Raw genomic sequence first — 26,861 nt, 5'->3', positions numbered from 1 at the left:
ATGGAATAACACAGCTGTGTGATCTTCATCCCTAGTTTGTCTTGTGAAATCATTTGGAATGACATTTTGAACTATGTTTGTGTGAATGTTGTTCCCAATTGCAGCTTTTCTTCGGGTACATCTCTTTAATTGTACAGGATATCACGTGGCCCATGACTTTTTGCAAACACCTAAAATGGAGCAGATTCTATAAATTATTTTCTTTCTGTAAGTTATTCTGTAAGAATGACAACGACATGGCAGACCTCCACAAATGATTTATTCTTCTTGTTCATGGCTTTCACACATTTATGAGGAGACCTGAAATGAAGCCATATTGAAGTGAACAGCAGGTAAGCAAATTCAAACGCAATACATTCATGTGTTTTCATGAGTTTTATTTGCAGGAAACAGACATTGATAGAAGAGAGTTACATAAAGGGTACAGGAGGAACAAGTAAATCAGAAGAAAAAGAACAGCTCGGTGAACTGGCATGCATAATGTGAAGAAGTTGTGAAAAGACTGCCCCATCACTTTACTGATGAACCCCAAGACAATACCATTTAAAACTTGTTCAATAAACCACTTATAGAATTATATGTTCGGCAAAAGATTTGCAAAGGGACAAGAAAAGCACAAATGCTGAATAATCACGAATTTAATCCCTTAAAAGCTCCATTATTAGCTGCACCCTTTCATTATGTGCTCTCGGCGATTGCATCAAATCGAGAGTTGCTCACGATCTTGGGTGCGACACGTTTAAACCGGTATTTCCTTCAGATCCACTTCGATAGGGTAATGGTCACTGACACACAGAGCCTGTGGGAGTATCAGGAAAAGGAATCCTTTAACCACGTTACTTTTAACATGTCCTCATAAACATTTCAAATCTTATCTTTTATCATCAAACTTATTGATTTAACAGCTCATATGTATTGTGTATAATATTACACTCGTCTCTGGGTACTTTAAATTCCAAACACACATTGATCATCTTATGTGTTTACTGAGGACATTCATCACCTCTGAAATGTTGGTCCAGGTTCATTGAACTCATCCTCAATTAAAATGGGAAAAAGTATTATATAAAACAGAAATTTCATTAAACTGGGAAAACCAAAAAAATCATTACGTCCATGGAACACAGAACTGTATTAATTGTAAACCAGATAGATCTAAATGAAGGAGAAACGTAACCTTTCATCCTTCATTGCCATCTGCGACTCATTGGGACTGACTCAATCGGTCAACTTCCCGACCCGGATCTCAACCAATGGTACTCCATCTCTTCTGGATCTGATTTTGACAAATTTCCCTGACAATATCTGCTGCTCTTCCTTCGCTCCAATTGGTTCTTCTGACCACGTCCTTGTCAAAGTGGACATCTCTCTGGCTGTTATCAGAGAACCACCTCACCGCCGTCGAGTCTGGCATTTCACTCAAGCCGACTGGCAGGGTCTCCGAGCAGCCATCAAACTGACAGACTGGTCTCCTATCACTACTTTCTCAAACATCAACTCATCCTGGGAATACTTTCAAAGAAACTTGCTCTCCCTCATGCACAGATTTATCCCCTCTCGTGTTCAGTTGTCTTACCCTTCCTCCCGCCCTTGGTTTACTGAAGCTTGTGGCGAGGCAGTTGTCCTGAAACAACTTGCCTTTGCCTCATGGAAAGCAAACCCAACTGAGGGCAATCTCAGTTCTTTCCACAAAGCTCGGAACAAGTGTGTATCTACCCTCAGGAGAGCCAGAAAACAACATCTTTCTCATCTCGTCTGAACTCTCAAACCTCTCTCCCTCCTCAAAATCCTGGTGGCGTTTAATCAAATCTGTTTCTGGTGTATGTTCCCCCTCCATCCCCTCCCTTACCTCAAATGGCCGCACTGCTGATTCCACACGTGATAAAGCTGAATGTCTGAACTCGGTGTTTGCAGCTAAATCTTGTGTCCTAAACCCATCACTATCTCCACCCACTTTACCCAGTCGCACCCAACTGTCCCTGGACTCTGTATCCTTTTCTCCTGACAAGGTGGAGAGCTTGCTTTCAAACCTCGAGTCAGATTCTGCAACCGGTCCAGACGGCATCAGCCCACGTGTCCTCAAAGCCTGCTCTTCTGCTCTTGCTCACCCTCTCTCTGTTCTATTCACCCTCTCATTTGCCCAAGGTCATCTGCCATCTGCTTGGAAATCTGCTAACATCACTGCCCTGCATAAAAAGGTGCAAAAACAGATCCCTATAACTACAGACCAATCAGCCTTCTCCCAATCATCAGCAAGGTGATGGAATCCATCATCGCCTCAGATATGAAATCCTTCCTCTTCTCCAATGGCTTGATTTCCAATCATCAATTTGGTTTCAGACCAGGTCACTCTACCCTGGATATGCTGCTTCTGCTCTCCCATCAATGGATGGAGGTCCTCAATGCCAGACAGGAAATCTGAGCCGTATCCCTGGACATATCACGTGCTTTTGACACAGTCTGGCACCCTGCCCTACTCACCAAACTCTCTTCCCATGGTATTCAAGGCCATCTCCACTCATGGCTCGCAGACTTCCTCTCCTGTCGCAGTCAACGTGTGGCCCTAAATGGAGTTCTTTCATCCCCTCTTCCTGTGCAGGCTGGAGTTCCTCAAGGTAGCGTTCTGGGCCCTGTTCTTTTTCTGGTTTTCATCAATGATCTCTCGGACTCTCTGGAAAATCCTCTATTTGTCTTTGCCAATGACTCCACCCTCTGCCGTACCATCTGTCATCCCTCAGACCGGCAAGCAGCAGCTTCTTCACTCACTGCAGATCTGGATAAAATCACAAACTGGTCCAACACGTGGAACATGTCTTTCAATCCAGACAAATCTCACACTCTCACTATGTCTCTTCGAAAGGACCGTTTACAAAACCCCCCATCCACTTTCTCAACAATTCTCTGGAAGAAGTCTTTTCTTTTAAGCTTCTAGGTCTCACTATCTGCCATGACCTTTCCTGGGAAAGTCACATTTCCAACCTCACCTCAAAAGCCAGTCGCCGACTGGGAATCCTCCGTCGTGCTAAGTCCTTCCTCGGCCCTCTTGAGCTCCTGACCACTTACAAAGCTTTTGTCCGTAGCCTGATGGAGTACTGCTCTCCCCTCTGGGTTGGTGCTCCTGCCTCCCACCTTTCTCGGCTTCACGCTGTCGAAACCAGGGCATTTAAGATCATCGGCATCTCCCGCAATGAAGCTGAGTCTTTGGGCCTGTCACTCAATCACCGCAGGTTGGTCGGTGGTCTTTCTGTCTTCTACCGACTCCTCTCCAGCATTGCCCCCCCTGCTCTCTCTGCGATTTGTCCCCACCACATTTCCACAGGGCGCTCAAGGTCCGCCAACAACCCCCTTCTGGTAAAACTACCAAAATCACGAATCACTGCTCATCTTCACTCTTTCATTCCTCTTTTTTCCTGCCTTTGGAATAAACTTCCTCACTCTATTCTTTCCCATTCTTCCCTCCAGGCTTTCAAAACAGCTGTTCACCACCACCTCTTATCTTCCCCCATCCAAATCCTTGATCTTTTCTACCCCCGATAATCCACCCAAGCCCTCTTCCTTCATTTCTCCTGCTTTCCTTCCTGAAAGTCCCTGAAATGTCCATCTTCTCTTCGCCATGTTCCCCGTCCCATCCCCATCCCTCTCCCTTCCACAGTTCACCTAATGTGTCTGTTCCCCACTGTTTTGTCCCTTCCACCCCCGCCCCTCTTGTCTCATGCCTCCTTGCTGTGAGTTGTGTGTTGGCTCTCATACGAGCCTCGACCAAGGTATACAAAAAAAAAAAAAAAAAACCTGATTGATGTACTTGTGCACACTTTATGGAACGCCAAGTATAACCAAGCACCAAACGATCAACCATCAATAGAAAAGTGCACTATGAATGATCGGTATGTTCTGAATGTCCAATCAGTGACAGGTATACCCTGCTCATACCTCATTCTCACTGAGAGAGTATTCCGTCTGAATGTTCAAAGGTTTTGCTGATCCAGGTACAATAGCCTCTTGTAATGCCGATCCAAAAACCACAAATCTGTAAGTTTGAAAACACGTGAAGGGAAACAAGGGGGAGAGAACCGTATTACACACAGAGGAAGGTAACTCCAACCCTACCCCAAAACCTAACCCAAACAGCACACAATATCTCATCATTATGTTTATCATGATAGGGTGTTGTGCCATTGGATGGACCAATGAATCGGTGTAGGATTTCAGAATGTAAGGATTCCCTGCAGATCCCACAAGTAAAAAGGTTGGGAAAACAAGTATAAAAAAGACATAAAATGTCACAGCCCCGTTGTTTGAGTAATTTTGCTGTGTGGACGTGATGGGCTAGCCCATATTTATGTGCAACTAAAATGGACGCCAGCCTACCAGTCGGCCATCTTCGATCTGATGTGGAACAATAAATGACTAGCATATGTAAGACATCATTCGTTATCTGAATGACAAGTTTAAACAACATCGGTAAATGCATGTCCGAGAAATGGTTGAGGACACACGCACGCAAGGACGTGAACAGAAACCAAATCCGTTCGCCCTCATTTCGCATGAAGTCCAACGGAGGCTAATAAAGTTATTCATCTGAGATGGAAACCGACTTCGGAGTTGTTTCTGTACCGTGTGTGTGTGTGTGTGTGTGTGTGTGTGTGTGTGTGTGTGTGTGTGTGTGTGTGTGTGTGTGTGTGTGTGTGTGTGTGTGTGTGTGTGTGTGTGTGTGTGTGTGTGTGTGTGTGTGTGTGTGTGTGTGTTCATTTATGGGTAGTGATGTAATCATATTGCAGTTGGTAGTTCATGAGTCTAACTGATAATCACACATAAATCATCATGAAACATGTAAAGATAATTTGTTACAAATCAAGAACACGTTTTTGCAAAGTTCCTTTGAAGAAAACAATTCACTTGTGTGTCTGCAAGGTGTTTATTATTTAGTTATTTATTTATTGATATTGCTTTTAGTCAAAATGTTGTAGTTAATATTTGTTACGATTAACCAACACCAGGCTTGTGGTTAACAACTGAAGCTATGTCATTGTAAGAGGAAAGAGAAATGAAAGGAAATAGGTTGAGAGTTTGGAAAATAAGGGAAAGGGTTGGGGATAGGTAACAGGTAAGGAATCTGGGTGGAGTGGGGTAAGGAGAAGAACAAGTTTCACATTTTTGCGAATGTTATAACTGAATAATCCCAATGAGCACATCATTCAGGATTGTAGTTGCTCTTACTATATAATGTCCCAATATAATTGAGGAATTGCAAACAAACCGGTCATTTGCAGAGTTGATATCCTCTTTCACCATTGTGTCCATATTCTCATCAATGAGCCAAAGGAATTCACCAAACTGGTTCAAACTTTCGTCCTCCTGAGGATGTGTCATGGCACTAAAGTCTCCGAGAAACATGGCGGTCATCTACAGAAGAAACAGAAAAAGGTCATGTGATCTCTTTGGATCCTCGATCACCAGAATTATATTATTTAATTTCTAATCTTCTTTCCAGATGAAGGATTGAAGGATGCGTGATGGTAATTGTGTAAATGTACTCATGTCCACGATTGAAGGATGTATGATCGACGTTGTGTAAATGTACTTGTGTCCACAAAGCTCCATTTATGACTCCATTGATGATGTTGGCTTCGTGGACCCTCAAAAACCAGGGAATCCATCCAAACATTCGTTGCACATCCTGAGCCCTTGACTTTACACCATTGTTATAAAACTTTCTGAAGTATTTCTCAAAAATTTGTTGAAGGTTAATTTCAAAATGTACCTGCGTTATAAGTTATTGAATTTACATTGCGTCATAAAAATATTTCAAGAGTCATAAAGTATGTGGAGTGGATATTAAATTTACAACGGGACATCTGCACAGATTTTATTGAAAAAACGAGTTTTTTTTTATTGTTCATACCGTGTTGTACCACTTTGATTGAACTGCTTGAAACATTGAAGAAAGTTTACGACTTTCTTTCTTCACTTCTGTTGGATCCGTCCAAATGGGGATAAGAATCAAATTCTTGATACCTGAAAAAACCAAAATTTGTTATCGTCTGTAATTGAGAAACTCACAATTTAGCACAACACAGGCACAAACACCAACACCAGGTGTATCTCTCATGAAAACTATGCATATAAATATATGTATATATATATATATATATATGTATATATATATGTATATATATATATATATATATATATATATATATATATATATATATATATATTTAAATGAAGATGTATGGATTTATTTATATATAGATATGTACAGATATATTTTTATAAATATGAATATATATATATATGTATATATATATATATTTATATATATATATATATATATATATATATATTTATCTTCTTCTTCTTCTTTCGGCTGCTCCCATTTAGGGTCGCCACAGTGGATCATCCGTTATGATCCGCATAATCATTTGGCACAGGTTTTACGCCGGATGCCCTTCCTGACGCAACCCTGGTCGCCTCTTATGACACAGGGATATGGTACACCTATTCTAACCGGGGCATATATACATATATTTTTTTTTTCCAACGAAATGTTTATGTTATATGTTGAACAAAAAACATACCTTGGTGTGTTTTGATGATCATTCAGAGAGATTTTTGAATATCGCTCATATTGGTCATCTTTCCTCATAAATGTGTGTGTGTCAGGCCATTCATCCGTCAATCTCCTCCATAACTCCAAAACTATGAAAACTCGGGGCCCTGAACTTTGCATGCATACGAAGGGAACTCCAATGGAGTGCATTCATGAAAATTGGGTGTTTGAGTTAATTAAAATACACCTTTGGAAGATATAATTGTTTGCAATGTTAGTTCATTGTGTTTGCTATTTTTCAATTTAATTTCGACCCAAGGAGTACACCTGAATGCACACCCCTGATATGTATTACCTTTAGTGGATTTGTCATTGGAAATCAGTACTGTGAGGATTTTGTAACAACGCACATCGTTGGTGCACTCAGTCCTTGGAAAAAGATGAAGAAGCTCAATCTCGATCCATACATTGGTAACATAGTCTGTGCAGAGCGTTGGTGCTGACTAAGCAGTTTCCTGGGCTATTGGGCAGAATGCTGGACGGATCGCCACTCCGACACAGGATACCAGCAAGCTGGTACTTATTTTTGCCAACCTCAGGATGACAGGCTGAGTCAACGCCACCTGGTCTTAATTCAACAGCAAATCGGAATTTGAACGTGGAAATCTAACTAACGTGGAAATCTGCTTCAAAGAAAAAAATCTCAAGTTTGCCACTCATGTTGAGCTCAAGGAGAACCTATCACTGTTCGCTCGACTGCTCATCAATGCATGATCACACCCAGATGTTGATCTCCAATTCGCTGTTGGAATGTGCCAGTTCAGTTCCATTCCAAGATCTCTATTTACATCAGATGGCTCCCTTCAAGTCTGCCTGGACAAGTTTAAGCTGATGGCGATCTTGGAAGCTCACACACAAAAGGACAATGAACCAAGGCATCTCAACACTGATCTCGAAACAATCACAGACAATGGGGAAGAGCGAGACACCGATTATATGGTGTCATTCTGGGATCTCAAAATGTATTATTGAACTCGTATAAAAACATGGAACCCGACTTGCTTCCAATGTTCCATAACATATCAACACATTTAATACAATAAAAATTAGATTTATCATAAAATTCCCATGGGAATACACAAGGCCCTGGACCAATGGGGGTGTTATGGAACAATCAAACTAACTCATGAACAATCATCACACAATCATAAATCACATTCCAAATCTGTAATGAAGTGGAATGAAATATTAGTAAATATTGTTTTGTACCGATAAAAGAGCATTATGTAAACTAAAATGTGAAAGTTTTTAATACTTACTGGTGTTATTGGCCTGAAACCTCACGAAGAATGCCTCTGGATGAAAGATATTATAATCTATTAATTTTGGACCCTGTTCCGTGGAATCATATTTCATCTCCACCAAGTCTGATCTGCAAACAAACAAAACCAGTAACGAAACTTGCATTGAATCGTGTACAACATGTAAGACAAACTTCCTGCTCACATTTCTTACATCAAGGATTTTCAACTTTTATTTGTTTGGGTCGACCCCTTCACACATATGGCAAAAACAGAGACCTCTTTCAGGGAGTGATCCCTCCCAGGAAATGAAAACTTCTTTAATACATGGTGTCAGACTCACGGAGAAGTTACAAACAAATCGCACACACACACACACAGACACACACACACACAGACACAGACACACACACACACACACAGACACACACACACAGACACAGACACACACACACACACACACAGACACACACACAGACACACACACACACACACAGACACACACACACAGACACACACACACACAGACACACACACAGACACACACACAGACACACACACAGACACACACACACAGACACAGACACACACAGACACACACACACAGACACACACACACACACACACACATCACTTGTTCCAGGATTTTCAGTCATCTGATTGTTCTTCCTGCACATTGAAGTTATAATTGTGGTCACGTGGTATCTGTTGGTCATATTTCCGGGGTCATGTTTCCAGTATTAACTCTGTTGAACTGAACTTGGTTCACCGTAGCACTGACAACCATTTGTGTGCGGACATTGTTCCACTGTGTAATTGTTCTTTCACCGAATGTTTTTCTTTATCTACTTCCGGTAATTTCCCGTGAATCTCATGAACCAGTTTCCTCGTATTTGTTCCTCTGCTCGTCTGTTGAAGAATATTCCCTCAGTGATCTTATCAACTTGGTTCATCATTCTCAACACTTGAAACCTATTGATCTTCTTCTTCCTCTGCTTTGAGGTTGGGGGATATTTGGGGGTTTTGATCTTTTTCCTACACGGTGTGTGCTCCACCTATTGTCGCTCTCGTTCTGCTCATGTTTATATTATGGTAGAGTTGTGTTTATTTATGACGAACTCAACATTTGGATTCTTGTGTCCACAATGTATGACATCACAGTTTGAGTGACGGTTATGCGTGAACAGAGCGATCTGTTCCATGTGTTCAACACAGACATCCCTCAGTATGTTTGCCATGAACTTGCCTGCCACACAACTCAAGTTGACACCATGCTAATTGCCTTGTTCATTCCTGTTTCCTTTCTTTTTCATCATCACTCCGTCAGATTTCCTCCAGCCTGATGGAACTGTTGTTTTGAGAAGGGATTTCTGCTCTCTTAAACAGAAGGATGTACACACGTCATTCAGAATGTTGGAATGGATCTGATCTGATCCTGGGAACCTGTGTGGTTTTAAAGTGATTGTTATTATTTTATAAATTGGTACAATATGATGATGGTTGTGAAGGAGAACGAAATAGAAATTGAAGAGACATTGTCCACCAAAAATGTTCAAATTCAAATTGAGATTCAAGTTTGTTTCATTCTGAATTATCTTCAAGTTTTGAAGGTTTATCCTTTCTCTTCATCATAAATCGATGAATCCTGAAGTTGTTGATCCCTTGATAAGTGCAGGAAAAAAAGGGAAAGGATGTGATGAGAATCCAGCGAGGAAGGATGTCGGTAAGAAACGATGGACGTCGTGGGAATATATATTATTGTGTACCTTATCGAGGCTCGTATGAGAGCGAGCACACAACACACAACAACGGGGGCATGAGACATGAGGGGCGGGAGTGGGAAGGACAACACAGTGGGGAACAGAGACATCAGGAAATCTGTGGAATGGGACGGGGAGGGATGAGGGGGGGAACACGGGTGATACAAGATGGACATTACAGAGAATCTCAGTCAGGAAAGCAGGGAATTTGAAGCAGGTGGGTTTGGGGTGGACTAACGGGGGTTCAAAAGATAGAGGTATTGGATGGGAGACAATAAGGTGTTGTGGTGAACAGCGGTTTTGAAGGCCTGGAGGGAAGAATGGGATTGAACAGAGTGAGGGAGTTTGTTCCAAAGGTGGGAAAAAGAGGAATGAAAGAGTGAAGGTGAGCAGTGTTTTGTGATTTTGCTAGTTTTACTAGAAGGGGGTTGTTGGCAGACCTTGAGCACCCTTTGGAAACATAGTGGGGACAAATCACAGACACAACAGGGAGGGGGTGGGGGGCAAGACCGGAGAGGAGACGGCAGAAGACAAAAAGACCACTGACAGACCTGTGGTAAAAGAGAGAGAGGCCCAAAGACTCAGCCTCTTCATTGGAGATACCAATGATCCGAAATGCCTTGGTTTCCACAGCGTGAAGCCGAAAAACGTGGGAGGCAGGAGCACCAACCCAGAGGGGAGAGCAGAACTCCATCAGGCTGCGGACAAAAGCTTTGTAAGTGGTCAGTAGCTCAGGTGGGCCGAAGAAGGACTTTGCACGACGGAGGATTCCCAGTGACTGGATTTGAAGGCCAGGTTGGAAATGTGGCTTTCCCAGGAAAGATCATGGCACATAGTGAGACCCAGAAGCTTGAAAGAAAGGACTTCTTCAAGAGGATTGTTGATAAAGTGGATTGGGGGGGGGTCCAAACGGTCCTTTCAGAAAGACATTGTGAGAGTGTGAGATTTGTCCGGATTAAAAGACATGTTCCACGTGTTGGACCAGTTTGTGATTTAACCCAGATCTGCAGTGAGCGAAGAAGCTGCTGCATGCCGGTCTGAGGGATGACCGATGGTATGGCAGAGGGTAGAGTCATCAGGTCAGGTCAAGTCAGGTATGGGAGAATGTGGCAGAGCAGCGCGTCACTGCGTCCACTTTCCATCGGTCGGTACTCCAGGGGCCTCCGTCTGGCCACCCTCCAGGCAGATGCCTGGCCCATCCCCATTACCTTGAGATGCCGATCAGCCTGCTGAAACCACGAGGCATGTGGTCAGCCCATTGGCCTCCTCCACTCAAGAGACTCCCTTACTGAGATAAACTCGTGAGCAGGATCAGCGTTAGGAAAATGAGGCACATGTCCATACAGCCACAGCTGATGCTCACGGACTATGCAGGTAACAAATCTCTTTTGAGTCTCTCTCAGCAACCACTACTTGGACAAAAAGTCCGACTAGCGATAACCAAGGATTCTCCGATGAGACCTGTCACCAAAGGAATTAAGTCTCCGTCTCAGATTCTTGGTCAGAATCCAAGTCTCGCATCCAGAGAGCAAGACTGGAAGCACCAAGGACCTGAAGACTCGGACTTTCGTCCTCCCACACAGGTACCGGCAGCGCCACACCCCATCCTCCAGAAATCCATGACTCCCCAGGCCCGACCCAGATGTCTATTGATCTCTGATTCACAGCCAGCAGAGACATGAATATCACTGCCAAGGTAAGTGAATCTCACCACGACCTCAACATCCTCACCACAAACACGTACAGACAGGACAGCAGCATCCAAGATGTCATTGAGAACCTGAATCTTAGTTTTGACCCAGGAAACCCGTAATCCCAGTGGCTCCCTCTCCTCATTCAGCACCTCGAGGGCCACCAAAAGGATATCTCAAGTCTCCACAAAGATGACTGCATCATCTGTGAAATCAAGGTCAGAGATCTTGACATTCCCAAATGATGCAAGGCAGCATGATCTGTCTGATATCCTCCCTGGAATCCAGCCCATAGAAGTGCTGAAAAGTGTGGTGGGCAGTATGCACCCCTGACGAACTCCAGTAACAACTGGGAATATGTCAGAGATGGTACCACCACATCTCACAGCACTCTCAGTACCAGAGTAGAGTTCAGACATCAGATCGTTCAGTTTGGGTGGCACCCCATGAAGACCAAGAATCCTCCAGAGGGTATCCCGATTCACTGAATCAAATGATTTACAGAGATCAATAAAGGCTGCAAGCAGCAAGAGTCATCAGCAAAGAGATAAATCGGATTTTCCAGAGAGTCGGAGAGATCGTTGATGAAAACAAGAAAAAGGACAGGGCCAATAACCCTCCCTTGAGGAACTCCAGCCTGGACAGGAAGAGGGGATGAAAGCACTCCAGTTTGGGCCACACGTTGACTGCAACAGTAGAGGAAGTCTGCAAGCCATCAGTGTAGATTGGCTTGGATACCATCGCAAGAGAGTTTGGGGAGCAGGACAGGGTGCCAGACCTTGTGAAAAGGACGCGATATGTCTGGAGATATGGCTCTGATTTCATGTCCGAAATTGAGGACCTCAATCCATTGTTGGTAGAGCAGAAGCAGAATATCCAGGATAGAGTGATCTGCTCTGAAACCAAATTGATTGGAAATCAGGCCATTGGGGAGGAGGAAGGATTTAATGTCTGAACCGATGAATGATTCCATAGCCTTGCTGATGATTGGGAGAAGGCTGATTGGTCTGCAGTTGCAGGGATCTGTTTTTGCTCATTTTTTATGTGGGACAGTAAAGTTTGCTGATTTCCAAGCTGATGGCAGATGACCTTGAACAAATGAGAGGGTAAATAGAACAGAGAGATGGTGAGCAAGCACAGAGGAGCAGGTTTTTAGGACACGTGGGCTGATGCCATCTGGACCTGTTGCAGAATCTGAGTCGAGGTTTGACAGCAAGCTCTCCACCTTGTCAGGAGAAAAGGACATAGAGACCAGGGACAGTGGCATGTGACTGGGTAAGGTTGGTGCAGAAAGCGATGGGTTTTGGACACAAGATTTCAATGCAAACACCGAGTTTAGGCATTCAGCCATTTTCACTTACAGTATCAGCAGTGGGGCCAATTGAGGTAAGGGAGGGATGGAGGGGGAACACACACCTGAAACTGATTTGATTAGTTGCTTCCAGGATTTGGAGGAGGGAGAGAGGTTTGAGAGTTCAGACTTGAGCTTGGAAAGATGTTGTTTTCTGGCTCTCCTGAGGGTAGATACACACTTGCTCCAAGCTTTATGGAAGGAACTGAGATTACCCTGAGTTGGGTTTGCTTTCCATGAGGCAAAGGGAACTTGTTTCAGGAGAACTGCCTCGCCACAAGCTTTATTGAACCATGGGAGGGAGGAAGGGTAGGACAACTGAAGACGAGATGGGATAAATCTGTGCATGAGGGAGAGCAAATATCTTCGAAAGAATTCCCAGGATGAGTTGATGTTGGAGAAAGTAGTGACGGGAGACCAGTCTTGAAGTTTGATGGCTTCTTGGAGACCCTGCCAGTCAGCTTGAGTGAAATGTCAGACTCAACTGCACTGAGGTGGTTCTCTGATAACAGCCAGAGAGATGTCTACTTTGACAAGGACGTGGTCAGAAGAACCGATTGGAGCAGAGAAAGAACAGCCAATATTTTCAGGCAAATTTGTCAAAATCAGATCCAGAAGAGATGGAATACAATTGGTTGATATCCGGGTTAGGAAGTTGACCAGTCCCAATGAGTCGCATAGAGCTTTTGCTGAAGTGCCATGACAGGTGAGAGAGGGACCCACACCTTGCAAACAGGCTTGATGACAATTGAAGTCACCACATGTGAGGTCGAATTGAGAAGAGTCTGTAGAAATAGAACAAGACAAGTGAATTATGATGCAGTGAAGAGCACCACACGTGTGAAAGAGTCTGATGAGGCATTATAAGAAACCGTTATTATTATTATTATTATTATTATTATTATTATTTGAGAGTTTTCATCAGATTAGGTAATGGAATGTTTGGAGAAAAAACCGTGGAGGTGAATAGTGAATGGGGAGAAACACGTGGTTATGGGAGGTGTATCGTCAAAAGTGAATTTATTTATTTCAAATCAGGATTGCGTTACATTTGGAAAAGGGAAGGTTGAGGTAAAATCGTGGAGGTGTGTGGTGAATTTGCAACGGTAAACGCAGAGTGAAGCTGCTGGGTCAATGAAACGTATCACGAAGAGTGGAGAGCGACACATGATTACAGGAGGTGTATATATAGAAAGGATACAAAGAAGATTATTAATTTTTGATGTATTTTTGAAGAATAGGTAAGATTCGCGAATGGAAGGTTGGTGGAAGAAATCGTGAAGGGAAAGGCTCGAGTGAGTCAGCGCAAGTAGAATAAAGAAGGTGTGCCTGCAGGATTAAGAAGAAGAAGAGGAAGAAGCAGAAGGATCAGAACGCGTGGGTATGCAAGGAGAAAGGGAGATTATTTTGGGGGGGATTTAAGAGAAGACACAGAGTGTTTTGTTGAGAGGGATGGGGGACGTTGGGAAAGTGGGGAAGATAGGAATTGCAGGTAATAGGGAGAGAATAGAAATAAAAACCATTGTACACCAAGAGGGGAAGGATGGGTTGGAATGGAGTTGAAAGTGAAAAATCCCATTTTTATCAATATTATGTGAACTTGGACATGAAAGAAATGTTTATAATTCACTTTTTACATCCCATTCTCAAATCATCTTTGTACAACAAACGTCATGTGTGGATGTTTATAGAAGGGAATACAATTGATCTCACACCCCTCGATGTAATGATCCTCACGAAGATCATTGGATGACGTACCGGTAGATGAACGCAAACACTCTCCTCCAGGATCCTTTCATCATTTCTTCACTCTGAATGTAGTTGTAGGTGTTTTCAGGGAACTCACTAGGGGAGATGCTCCAGTTAATAAGTTCCAGTAAAACTTGTGTCAGGAAGTTGGATTTCAATGTAAACGTTCTTTTGATAATTCCATGTACTTTTCTGAACATCCATTTCAAAATAACATGAGATAAATATAATAATTATAAAGGTCCAACAACGTGAAGATATACAATGAAAAACAAACAACAAACAAAGTTAATGTAAAATGTGATGTAATAAAGAGCAGATCATGATCCATGCTTTGAACAGAGCGTCGGTGCTGCCGAAGTAGTTTTCATGGCTCAGGTTACAATCATCGACGGGTCACCACTCTGACACAGGGAGTCAGGACAGGAATTTGGAATTTGGCCAAGGTGCCAGAGATAGCTCGCCAACTCTTCACGAAGTACACCGTGGGATCAATAATGTCCAAAAACTAATACTGGAAGATGGGACGTCCAGTTCAACATCCATGCAAGGCATTGCACACACACGCACGTGCGCACACATACACACACACACACACACACACACACACAAACCCTGCCTGAGAAACACCACCCTGACAAATGATAGTTCGGCTGAGATTCAAACCCAGATGAGTCAGCTTTGAGGTGAGTCTGCACACCTGCAGACCATGCTGCCAGCCCATGAAAGAAAGATGTAAGCAATTAAAATAGTAGATTATTAAATATAAACTAAATGATCCATTAGTTTAACATGATCAACCATCACAAGGTATTCCGGTTCAGTCTCCAGATCTCTCTCAAAATGGTTCATTCTGGGAAGTCTATTATTTCCCCTTTCACACTTGTCCATCTCTACTCTCTTCTTTCCTGGCTTGGCGATGATGCACTCAAACACAAAACATGGTTCATGTTGGAACCCTTTGAGAACCTTCATAATTCCAGAAATAAACTCGAACAACCTCTGCCACTGTCAGAATGTTGCAGAGAAATGTGTGAGTGAACTGTAAAACTACATTTGAATAATTTCCTTCAAATTCTCAGAATTGTTTTCAGCTTAATCCAAACACTGTCATAAATATTTGATCTACAGCTTCATCATACCCTTCCCAATGTTTATTTATTTAACAAGGACGGGGTAAGAGAAATGTCAAAGAGAAAAGTTCAAACTTCAGCACAAGGTCTTGTTCATGCTCATTGCCACTGACAGGCTTCGTTAAAATGTAGATTTTGTAAATTATGAAGTTGCCAAACCTGTTCAGGAGGTCGACTAACATTGCTGCTCGATTCACGTCTCCTTCCGAAGGAGGTTTTGTTGCGATCAAGAGGAGAATGTCACAACGTGTGAAAATCTAAAGAGAACAAACAAAAGATCACTGACTATGAGCTGCACATGAAAGAGAAATGAAACACAAAGACGATTTTCTTGATACAGGTCCAGATTTAGACTCATTGAACCTCAATTCATTCAAAACAATGGAGAATGTTTCATTCAATTCATTCAAAAAATTATTCAACAATTCATTCAAAAACAAGGATTGTGTGTTAACCTTTTGAAACCCTGAGCTCCTTGGACTTTCTGTTCCCCCACCCTGGGATCCCTTTCGAAAAATAATTGAAAAGTTTAAATTTGTTTTATTTTTGTTTTCTGCATTTAAAATTATTTTTCTAGTCCTGTAATTACAATTAAATGATATTTTGAATCAAAGACTGTCTTGCTTTCTTTCTTCTTGAGTTTATCACCAATACTCCAGTTTGTGGTTCCATTCAAACGAGCAGTCATATCCCGACTTTCCGAGAAATAAGAATTCTTCACAGTCCGTGCACCAGTGCATTGTCTTGCAGCGTTTTGGCAAGTCCTCGTCCTTTGCCCGAGAGTTCCTTTGCTTTGCCATGATGTCCTTCTCTCTGCACACAACACATCGATTGTTGGGAGTCGCATGTGGAGCCTTTTCTACATCATGGTGAGCATCCCGTTTCAGTCGTCGCTCATCCTGAAACTGCTGAGGGTCGATTACCAAATGCTGTTTCAGTGGATTGAACATCTCCTGCATATTCCTGACAGTTTCTCCATAAATAAATGGAAATTGACTGCTCTCTTGTTTGGTGGAGCATGGCACTTTGTGAAACCCATCATTATGTATGCATTGTACACAGTGCACATGAAGAATTTTATTACCAAGCGACCTGGCCATTTATCGTGGCGGTGGCATTTCTGCAATTGAGTAATTTGGCCATTTTTGTTTGTCCAACCCCCCCCCCCATTTCTGCATTATGGGCCTTCACTGCAATTGGACAAGCAAGGGGAATCTTTCTTTTTTCAGCACCATTATATCATTGAACATGTTCAGGAGGGGAAGAGCCATAGATTGAGGTGACAAATTATATGGGCCACTTTTCCTGCCAAACTATAAGAGCAACAATCCCATCGAAGAGAAATTCCCATTCCCCTTTTTGATTTCATTGTTTCACCTTGTGAGGGTCTTGGGAAATTATCTTCTGCTGGTCATAGTAGTTCCACACCTCCTTATCCCTTATGGTGTGATCATACACTTAACCACCTGAACTGAGGTGTTGAATCTGTCAGTGTACAGGGAATAATTCCATCCTGAGAATTTGTCCGTCATTCGGACGACCAAGTTCCCTGTAACCCCAAGGTTATCGATAGCTTTGGCATCATCTCTCCTCCCAGTGCAAACTTCAACATGACACTGTAAACTCCCAGTCCATCCTGGGGGAGTCAGGACTTGGTCCATCCCCTCCACGTCCTCTGCCCCAACCACGCCGTCGACCTCGACCACACCCTCCACCAACACCTCTGTGAACTCCCACAGCATTGTCGTCAGTACTGTCAGTTTCACTTTCCTGTTTGAAAAGTCATTCCCCGACTCAAAATCACGATCATCGTCGTCGTCGTCGTCATCATCATCATCCACATAATCATCATCCACATCATCATCATCCACACCTTCCTCATCAACAGACATCACATTTTGACTCATTTTGGAATGCTTTTTCACGAGAAACCTTCAAAAACGTTCGTGAATCTCGTGCTACAATTTCCACAGATTATTCACTTTGGTGTATTGACGAGGATGGGCCGATTGTGGTGTGTAACAAAGCGTGTGCACTGGGAAAAACCTCCCTCGCACTTCCTGATCTGTCCACGGCAACATGGACCGAAGATCAGGTGCAATATAATGGAGCCACTAATTGCTCAGGAAGTTACTCGTGATAAACAAGAGCATGTGGTGGCCGGGTACTGACCTGCCGATTGGGCTTATGGAGGTTTCTTGAGCAGCTGGTTTCCCACCGCAAGGGTGAGAGAGTTAAAAAAATCTCAAATTCGCAGGTTTGAGTGAAGATTAGAAAAATATTAGAACTAATTTGTGTGGTTTCAAAAAGCAAAACAATTATAAGATCTTATGAATATTTTCAAGTGTTTTTGTTTGTTTGTGTGTTCGTATGTTATTATTTCATGGGTAAACCATAGCATCAAGAAGCCACAAATTTTGGGTGTCAGTCCTTCAGAATCTGACCAAGGTTTTAAGTGACAACACATTGCTCTGTTTTCAGGCTGCCAAAGGCCACTAGAAAGTGTATATTGGGATGTGGGGTAAGACAGTGCGGTCGTCATCCCGCAGACAAAAGGTAACCACCATGAGGCTCGTAACTTCATCGCTGTTCAATGTCCGATACATCCCGAAATAACCGGTGAAAAGCTCACCCAGGTGGGCAGCGCAGGGTACCATCTCCCCCCAATCTTTGGACAGCGCTGGGTGGCCACTTGTGGTCATCAATCGAATTCACAAACATTCCCAATGCAATATTATTTTGTATTCATTTTTAATTCCTCAAGAGAGTGCATAGAAGTGAAACATAAAAAAACAAACAAGCACACAATTCTCAAATTCCATATGTTATGATGACAGGTTATATCTTCCAGAAGTATGTATTTAATTTTTTCCCCAAATTAATATATCCATGTCAATTAAATTTTTTATATCTTTCATGTGAAGAAATGTAAGAGATATTTTGGATATCTTGGAAAATTCCTTGGAACAAACATGAAAATCTCATCTGGATGAATTCCTGCTTCTTCTCATGAGACAATGCTAATTATTGCTGCACCTTTTATCCAAATATCATTCAAAAATGTATCAGCAGAAATTTATTTTATAATAACATAGCAATTTGTTGTATCTCTCCTCCCACTAAACTCATTTTCATGTCACATTGGATTCCTAATAAAGAAATGCCTTTGCAACTCACCTCTGAAACAACTTGCAAACTTTATTTTCTTATTCCTAAAGGAATATTATCTCCACACCCTCATTACAAAAAGAAGATCGGGGTGATCGAGGCACATTGCATCTCTTGACTAGTTAAGGGAAAGTGTTATGTTCTTCAAACCAATCATTAACCATATTGGCCTGTTTTAAGGAGGTATTTTACCAGATTGATAGTGTCTCTTAATGTCTGCAGAGCATCCCCTTCGAATCAAAACATTCTTTCTGAAAATTGACCATTTGTTTGTGAGAACCTTTTGATTCTAAGGTGGTGAAAGTCATGAAGCAACTCTTCAGAAGTTGTATTTACTACTTCAGAGTGATCAAAACACCCAAATGATGTTACACACATTGAGTAAATCACGTCCAACTCCTTCATCTGATTTTACAGCACAAACAATTAAAATAAATGCCTTATAAATGACACCAATTTCACTGAAATGTGTGATTTATTATACACTTAAGCAAATGACAAAATTTTCAATGGAACTGTCTTTATTTTTGCAATAAAGACAGTAATTACTTTCCTGGTTATTTTCATCATCTTCACTTTTAAAACTTCCATCAAAACCCCCATTATCATGCACAGATTTTGCTTACCTTGATTATCTCCGGTATGACTGTTGGACATTGCGATTGAACTCTATTGTAGACCAGCCCACTGTATGAACAAACTTTCAAAGCATGGTTGATGTCAAAACAGCAGGCGAGGAAGAAAAAGAACAAGAACAAAGACTTATGCATCTTTTACTGGCGAGGAAAACAGTCGGCAAACTGTTCAAACTGCAGAGTCAAAGGTTCACACAAGTGGTGAGGTCGAAGTTGGTCCTTATATAGCACCTCTTGACACATTTTGTGCCAAAGGTGTGGCTTTGCTGATGAGAAGTGCTGATCCATGCTTTATGCAGGTAGGGACATTGTGATAAATAACAGGCTTTATTTTCCAACACGTTTCGTTCCTCCACACATCATAAATCAAGAAGGAAACGTTTATGTTCCGGTTGAACATGGACACACTTGTTTCAAGAAGGAAAGAACATCTTTATTCAAAGGACATTCTGTTCCCTCCACCGAGTCGACATGGTGGTTAAACGGTTAGATTTGAGGTGTCTCAGAGATCTTGCAAAAGTCTCATTCAAAACAATTTTTAAAAAGGTAAATTTGTCTTTTTGATCAATTTGTTTCCCTTGACGATGCTCATATGAGAGCTAAAAGCATGGTTGATGGTTGATGCATGGTTGATGACGAAGAACATGATGCATGGTTGATGTCTTATTAAATAACAGATCAAATTGATCTCTCATTTTAAACAATTTAATAACAGGTTTAATTGATCTCTCTTTTGTAAACAATTTAATTACAGGTGAAATTGATCTCTCTTTTTAATCAATTTATTAACAGGTTTAATTGATCTCTCTTTTTAAACAATTTAATAACACGTGAAATTGATCTCTTTTTAAACAATTTAGTAACAGGTTTAATTGATCTCTCTTTTTAAACAATTTAATTATAGGTGAAATTGATCTCTCTTTTTAATCAATTTAATAACATGTGAAATTGATCTCTCTTTTTAATCAATTTAATAACAGGTTTAATTGATCTCTCTTTTTAAACAATTTAATAACAGGTAAAATTGATCTCTCTTTTCAAACAATTTCATATCAGCTGTAATTGATCTCTCTTCTTAAACAATTTAATCACTGATGAAATTGATGTCTTTTTAAACAATTTAATTGCAGGTTTAATTGATCACTCTTTTTAAACAATTTATTTACAGGTGAAATTGATCTCTCCTTTTGAACAATATAATCTTCTTGTTTTTCTTCTTCTTTCGGCTGCTCCCGTTAGGGGTCGCCACAGCGGATCATCCGTTATGATCCGCAGAATGATTTGGCACAGGTTTTACACCAGATGCCCTTCCTGACACAACCCTGGTCTCCTCTTATGAAAAAGGGAGATGGTACACCTATTCTCACCGGGGCATACACCGGGCCCAGTACACTGGTACTCCCTTTGCCGACCTCGGAAGGATGACAGGCTGAGACAACCTCCTGGTGTGTCTTAATTCAAGCGGCCAATGGGGCTTGAACTCAGGACCTTTTGGATCCCAAGCCGCTACCCTAACCACTATGCCAACACCAGGCTTTTTAAACAATTTAATAACAGGTTTAATTGATCTCTCTTTTTAAACAATTTAATAACAGGTGAAATTGATCTTTCTGTTTAAAACAATTTAATATCAGATGGAATTGATGGCTTTTTCAACAATTTAATAACAGGTGAAATTGATCTTTCTATTTAAAACAATTTAATATCAGGTGGAATTGATCTCTCTTCTAAAACAATTTAATATCAGGTGGAATTGATCTCTCTTCTTCAACAACTTAATAACAGGTGAAATTGATATGTCTATTTAAAACAACTTAATAACAGGTGAAATTGATCTCTCTTCTTCAACAATTTAACAACAGGTGGAATTGATCTCTCTTCTTCAAGAATTTAATAACAGGTGAAATTGATCTCTCTTCTTCAACAACTTAATAACAGGTGGAATTGATCCCTCTTCTTCAACAATTTAATAACAGGTGGAATTGATCTCTCTTCTTCAACAATTTAATAACAGCTGAAATTGATATGTCTATTTAAAACAATTTAATAACAGGTGAAATTGATATGTCTATTTAAAACAATTTAATATCAGGTGCAATTGATATGTCTATTTAAAACAATTTAATATCAGGTGAAATTGATATGTCTATTTAAAACAATTTAATAATAGGTGAAATTGATATGTCTATTTAAAACAGTGCTTCAAACTAAGTTGCAAATGATCTACACAAAGTGCAATATTAATTCTTCCAAATTATAATCATCATTTTGACTTTTTAAATATTCTGATATTCTTTTAAAAATGTCATTAATTCTGATAATCAAAGACGATGACCATTGATTATTCTGACAGAGATCATCAGACGTCACGATGTGTTGACTTTATCTTCATGTGTGCGCATTGTGACTGAAGAATCTCATTGAAACCTGTACATCATCAATCTATTTCACAAAATGTTCTTTTATTTGTTCTGTATGATTCCACACCCATAGGAATTAATGGTAACAAAATTCAAAATGTTCCAAGACTTCTTGGTCATAAAGTCCCACATCTGACCTTGTCTGGGCCGGTTTAAAGAAATATGCACACAGGAGGGAAAAATCAGAAAGTTTTTATCGCCTTGGTCAAAAACAACAAACGCACAGGAATGCAAGCAACGGTCGAACAGCGGTCCAACTACCAGCAAAGCAATTCTGGACAGATTAATGTGTCAGGCTGTCAGCATCACATAATTCCTTTACAGAGGTTTGTCAGCACACAAAGGCTTGCCAGCACATTGATGAGAAATCTAAGAACAGAGAGAGAAAGGGAGGGGAAGAGAAGGGAGGAAGAAAAAGAGAGGACATGGAGTACATCCAGAGAGCAATTTGAGAATAATGAAAGAATAATACAGGAAAGCAGACATAAAGCTATGGAGGCAATTGGCTTTTGGCCTTTTGGCTCCATTACATAATAAGCAAGAGAGGATACATTTGATTACAAGTTCCAATAAAATATATTTGATTATAACTTCCAATAAAATGAGTTACATCAAGGTGAATATGTGTGGAGTAATTATAAACAGGGGTAGTGAAAAGAAAACAGGTATAGCAATTAATGTTAAAAGAAACGGGTGTGGTAATTAGAAACAGGTGTAAACTGAGACAACAATACTTATTAATGGCCACATTCAAACAGATTCATTATAAAACGACCAAAACAAGGAAGACTGACTGGATCAGTCAATTTTCCGACCCAGTTCAAAACCAATGGTTCTCCATCTCTTCTGGATCTGATTTTGACAAAACTTCCCTGAAAATATCTGCTGTTTTTCCTCCACTCCAATCACTTATTCAGACCACGTCCTTGTCAAAGTGGACATCTCTCTGGCTGTCATCAGAGAACCCCCTCAGCTCCGTCGAGTCTGGTATTTCACTCAAGCCGGCTGGCAGGGTCTCCAAGCAGCCATCAAACTTCTAGACTGGTCTTTCTTGACTTTCTTTCGCAAAGCAGCCATCGCCACTTTCTCCAACATCAACTCATCCTGGGAATTCTTTCCAAGAAACTTGCTCTCTCTCATGCACAGATTTATCCCCTGTCGTCTTCAGTTGTCCTACCCTTCCTCCCGCCCATGGTTCACTGAGGCTTGTTACGAGGCAGTTGTCCTGAAACAACTTGCCTTTGCCTCAGGAAAGCAAACCCAACTGAGGGTAATCTCAGTTCCTTCCATAAAGCTCAGTACAAGTGTGTATTTACCCTCAGGAGAGCAAGAAAACATCTTTCTAAGGTCAAGTCTGAACTCTCAACCTCTTTCCCTTCTCCAAATCCTGGTGGCATCTAATCAAATCTGTTTCTGGTGTATGTTCCCCTCCATCCCTTCCCTTACCTCAAATGGCCGCACTGCTGAGACCGCATGTGAAAAAGCTGAATGCCTAAACTCGGTGTTTGCATCAAAATCTTGTGACCAAAACCCACTGCTTTCTGTACCAACCTTACCCAGTTGCATGCAACTGTCCCTGGTCTCTGTGTCCTTTTCTTCTGACAAGGTGGAGAGCTTGCAGTCAAACCTCGACTCAGATTCTGCAACCGGTCCAGAAGGCATCAGCCCACGTGTCCTAAAAACCTGCTCGCTCCTCTGCTCTTGCTCACCCTCTCTCTGTTCTATTCACACTCTCATTTGCTCAAGGTCATCTGCCATCTGCTTGGAAATCAGCAAACATCACTGCCCTGCATAAAAAGGTGCAAAAACAGTTCCCTGTAACTGCAGACCAATCGGCCTTCTCCCAATCATCAGCAAGGTTATGGAATCCATCATCACTTCAGACATTAAGTCCTTTCTCTTCTCTAATGGCCTGATTTCCAATCATCAATTTAGTTTCAGACCAGGTCACCCTATGCTGGATATGCTGCTTCTGCTCTCCCAACAATGGATGGAGGTCCTCAATGCCGGACATGAAATCAGAACCATATCCCAAGACATATTGCGTGCTTTTGACACGGTCTGACACCCTGCCCTGCTCACCAAACTCTCTTCCTATGGTATCCAAGGCCATCTCCACTCATGACTCGCAGACTTCCTCTCCTGTCACAGTCAACGTGTGACCCTAAATGGAGTTCTTTCATCCCCTCTTCCTGTCCAGCTGGGGTTCCTCAAGGCAGCGTTCTGGGCCCTGTTCTTTTTCTGGTTTTCATCAATGATCTCTCCAACTCTGGAAAATCCTCTTCATCTCTTTACTGATGACTCCACCCTCTGCCGTACCATCGGTCATCCCTCAGACCGGCAAGCAGCAGCTTCTTCACTCACTGCAGATCTGGGTAAAATCAAAAAATGGTCCAACACGTGGAACATGTCTTTCAATCCAGACAAATCTTGCACTCTCACTATGTCTCTCCGAAAGGACCGTTTTGAACCCCACCATTTCCAAAGCCAGTCGACGACTGGGAATCCTCCGTCGTGCAAAGTCCTTCCTTGGCCCACCTGAGTTCTTCACCACATACAAAGCTTTCGTCCACAGCCTGATGGAGTACTCCCCTCTGGGCTGGTTCTCCTGTCTCTGACCTTTCTCGGCTTCACGCTGTGGAAACCAAGGCATTTCGGATCATTTGTGTCTCCCGCACTGAGGCTGGTGTCGGCCACTCACTCTCTCGCTGCAGGCAGGTTGGTGGTCTTTCTGTTTTCTACTGTGTCCTCTCTGGTCTCGCCCCCCCCCCCGCCCTCTCTGTGATTTGTCCCCACAATATTTCCGCAGGTCGCTCAAGGTCTGCCATCAACGCCCTTCTGGTAAAACTACCAAAATCACGAATCACTGCTCACCTTCACTCTTTCATTCCTCTTTTTCCAACTTTTGGAACAAACTCCCTCACTCTGTTCAATCCCATTCTTCCCTCCAGGCCTTCAAAACAGCTGTCCACCACCACCTCTTATCATCCCCCATCCAAATCCTCAATCTTTTCTACCCCCCATTAATCCTACCCAAACTCACGCGCTTCAAATTTCGTGCTTTCCTTCAAGAAAGTCCCTGTAATGTCCATCTTGTATACCCCGTGTTCCCCTCCCCATACCTCTCCCTTCCACAGAACTAATGTCTCCGTTCCCCACTATTTCGTCCTTCCCTCTCCCACCCCTCTTGTCTCATGCCCCCCCCTTGCTGTGCGTTGTCTGTGAGCTCTCATACGAGCCTCGACAAGATCGACAAAAATAAAATAAAACTAGAACTGCCACTTTATAACTTCTGGCAGTAATGACCGGGTACCCGTACACGACGCCTTTGGTACGACGTGAGACTTAAACTACGGTCGCAAAGTTTCGCGACGATAGGATGAGCGGTTCTGGAGAAAACGATATTTAATGTTGTTCTTGAATCTGACGTGGCTGCCAAACCGTGTGACCTATCGATTAGAAATTAAAAAAAATTATATTCACCACTCGTGTGCGATACGTACGTGAAGTTTACCCCTGATCTGACCGGCCGTTCTGGAGAAGAAGATGTTTGAAGGTTTTAGGGTAAATTTGACGTGGCCGCCAAACCGTGTGACCTTTCGATTAGAAATTAACAGACTTGTGAAAGGATGTCTTGGGGAAAGTGTGCATGAATTTTGCCTCGATCTGTCTGGCTGTTCTGGAGAAGAAGATTTAAAAAAATTATTAATTTTCAATCCATACCAAGATGGCTGACGAACCATGTGACCGATAACATCACAAATTTATATTCTGCTTCAAACCGTGTATTGGAACACGTCTGTAAAGTTTAGTGTTCATCGGAAAATGTGTTTTTCTATCCAAGATGGTCATAATTTTTAGCATGTCTTATTTTTCGCACTTCATTATTTACTCTTCTTCTTCATTGTTTACTCTTGTTCTTCGTTTTTTACTCTTCTTCTTCATTTTTTACTCTTCTTCTTCATTTTTTTTTCTCTTCTTCTTCTTCTTCTTCTTCTTCTTCATTTTTTTACTCTTTTTCTTCATTTTTTACTCTTCTTCTTCATTGTTTTACTCTTATTCTTCATTTTTTTACTCTTCTTCTTCTTCTTCTTCATTTTTTTACTATTCTTCTTCATTTTTTACTCTTCTTCTTCTTCTTCATTATTTACTCTTCTTCATTTTTTACTCTTCTTCTTCTTCTTCATTTTTTACTCTTCTTCTTCTTTATTTGTTCTTCTTCATTTTTTACTCTTGTACTTTATTTTTATCTCTTCTTCATTTTTTTACTCTTCTTCTTAATTGTGTTACTCTTCTTCATTATTTACTCTTCTTCTTCATTTTTACTCTTCTTCATTTTTTACTCTTCTACTTCTTCATTATTTACTCTTCTTCTTCAATTTTTACTCTTCTTCTTCATTTTTTCTCTTCTTCTTCATTTTTTACTCTTCTTCTTCTTCAGTTTTTTACTCTTCTTCATTTTTTCTCTTCTTCTTCATTATTTTTTACTCTTCTTCTTCATTATTTACTCTTGTACTTCATTATTTACTCTTCTTCTTCTTCATTTTTCCCTTCTTCAATTTTTACTCTTCTTCATTTTTCACTCTTCTTCATTATTTACTCTTCTTTTTCATTTTTTCTATTCTTCTTCATTTTTTTTATTATTCTTCTTCATTTTTTACTCTTCTTCTTCTTCTTCTTCTTCATTATTTACTCTTCTTCTTCTTCATTTTTACTCCTCTTCTTCTATATTAAAATGAGAGCTCGGTGTTCTTCTTCTTCTTCTTCTGCTGAAGGCAAAACCTTGAGGACGAGGCTCTTGGACACATTGGTCCTCGTTAACATATGTGCAGGCATGGGGCTACATTATAGTAGCCAAGTATTGCTTTGATCGATTATTTGGTTCCAGCGAAAACATTATTTAATATAATTCTTGAATCCAACATGGCCGCCAAACCATGTGACCTATCAATTTGAAATTAACAAAGTTATATTCACTACTCGTGTGCACTATCCACACCTCAGCCTTTGATACGACATGAGATACATGAGATGACAAAAAAAAATTATATTCTGCTTTCAACTGTGTCGTGGAACATGTCTGTGAATTTCGTGTTAATCGGA

General features: G+C 41.3%; 1 protein-coding gene across 1 annotated transcript; it reads right to left on the bottom strand.

Annotated features, from left to right (window-relative positions):
* Nucleotides 1-360: 360 nt before the first annotated feature.
* On the bottom strand, nt 361-19,538 carry LOC147014938 (deoxyribonuclease gamma-like). The gene is made up of 8 exons (XM_085849207.1): nt 19,330-19,538; nt 15,695-15,792; nt 14,412-14,498; nt 7,870-7,982; nt 5,903-6,015; nt 5,258-5,403; nt 3,931-4,027; nt 361-799 (listed from the first exon to the last, which is right to left on the bottom strand). The coding sequence occupies exons 1-8, from the start codon at nt 19,471-19,473 to the stop codon at nt 740-742; spliced, it is 858 nt and encodes a 285-aa protein (XP_085705333.1). The 5' UTR covers nt 19,474-19,538; the 3' UTR covers nt 361-739.
* Nucleotides 19,539-26,861: the final 7,323 nt, after the last annotated feature.

This window comes from Eptatretus burgeri, chromosome 12 (genome assembly GCF_056783735.1).
Source record: "Eptatretus burgeri isolate ZD-2024b chromosome 12, Ebu_testis_v1, whole genome shotgun sequence".
In the NCBI taxonomy this organism is placed as follows: Eukaryota; Metazoa; Chordata; class Myxini; order Myxiniformes; family Myxinidae; genus Eptatretus; species Eptatretus burgeri.
Note: the sequence above shows the minus strand (reverse complement) of the source record. Positions and strands in the feature narration are given on the sequence as shown.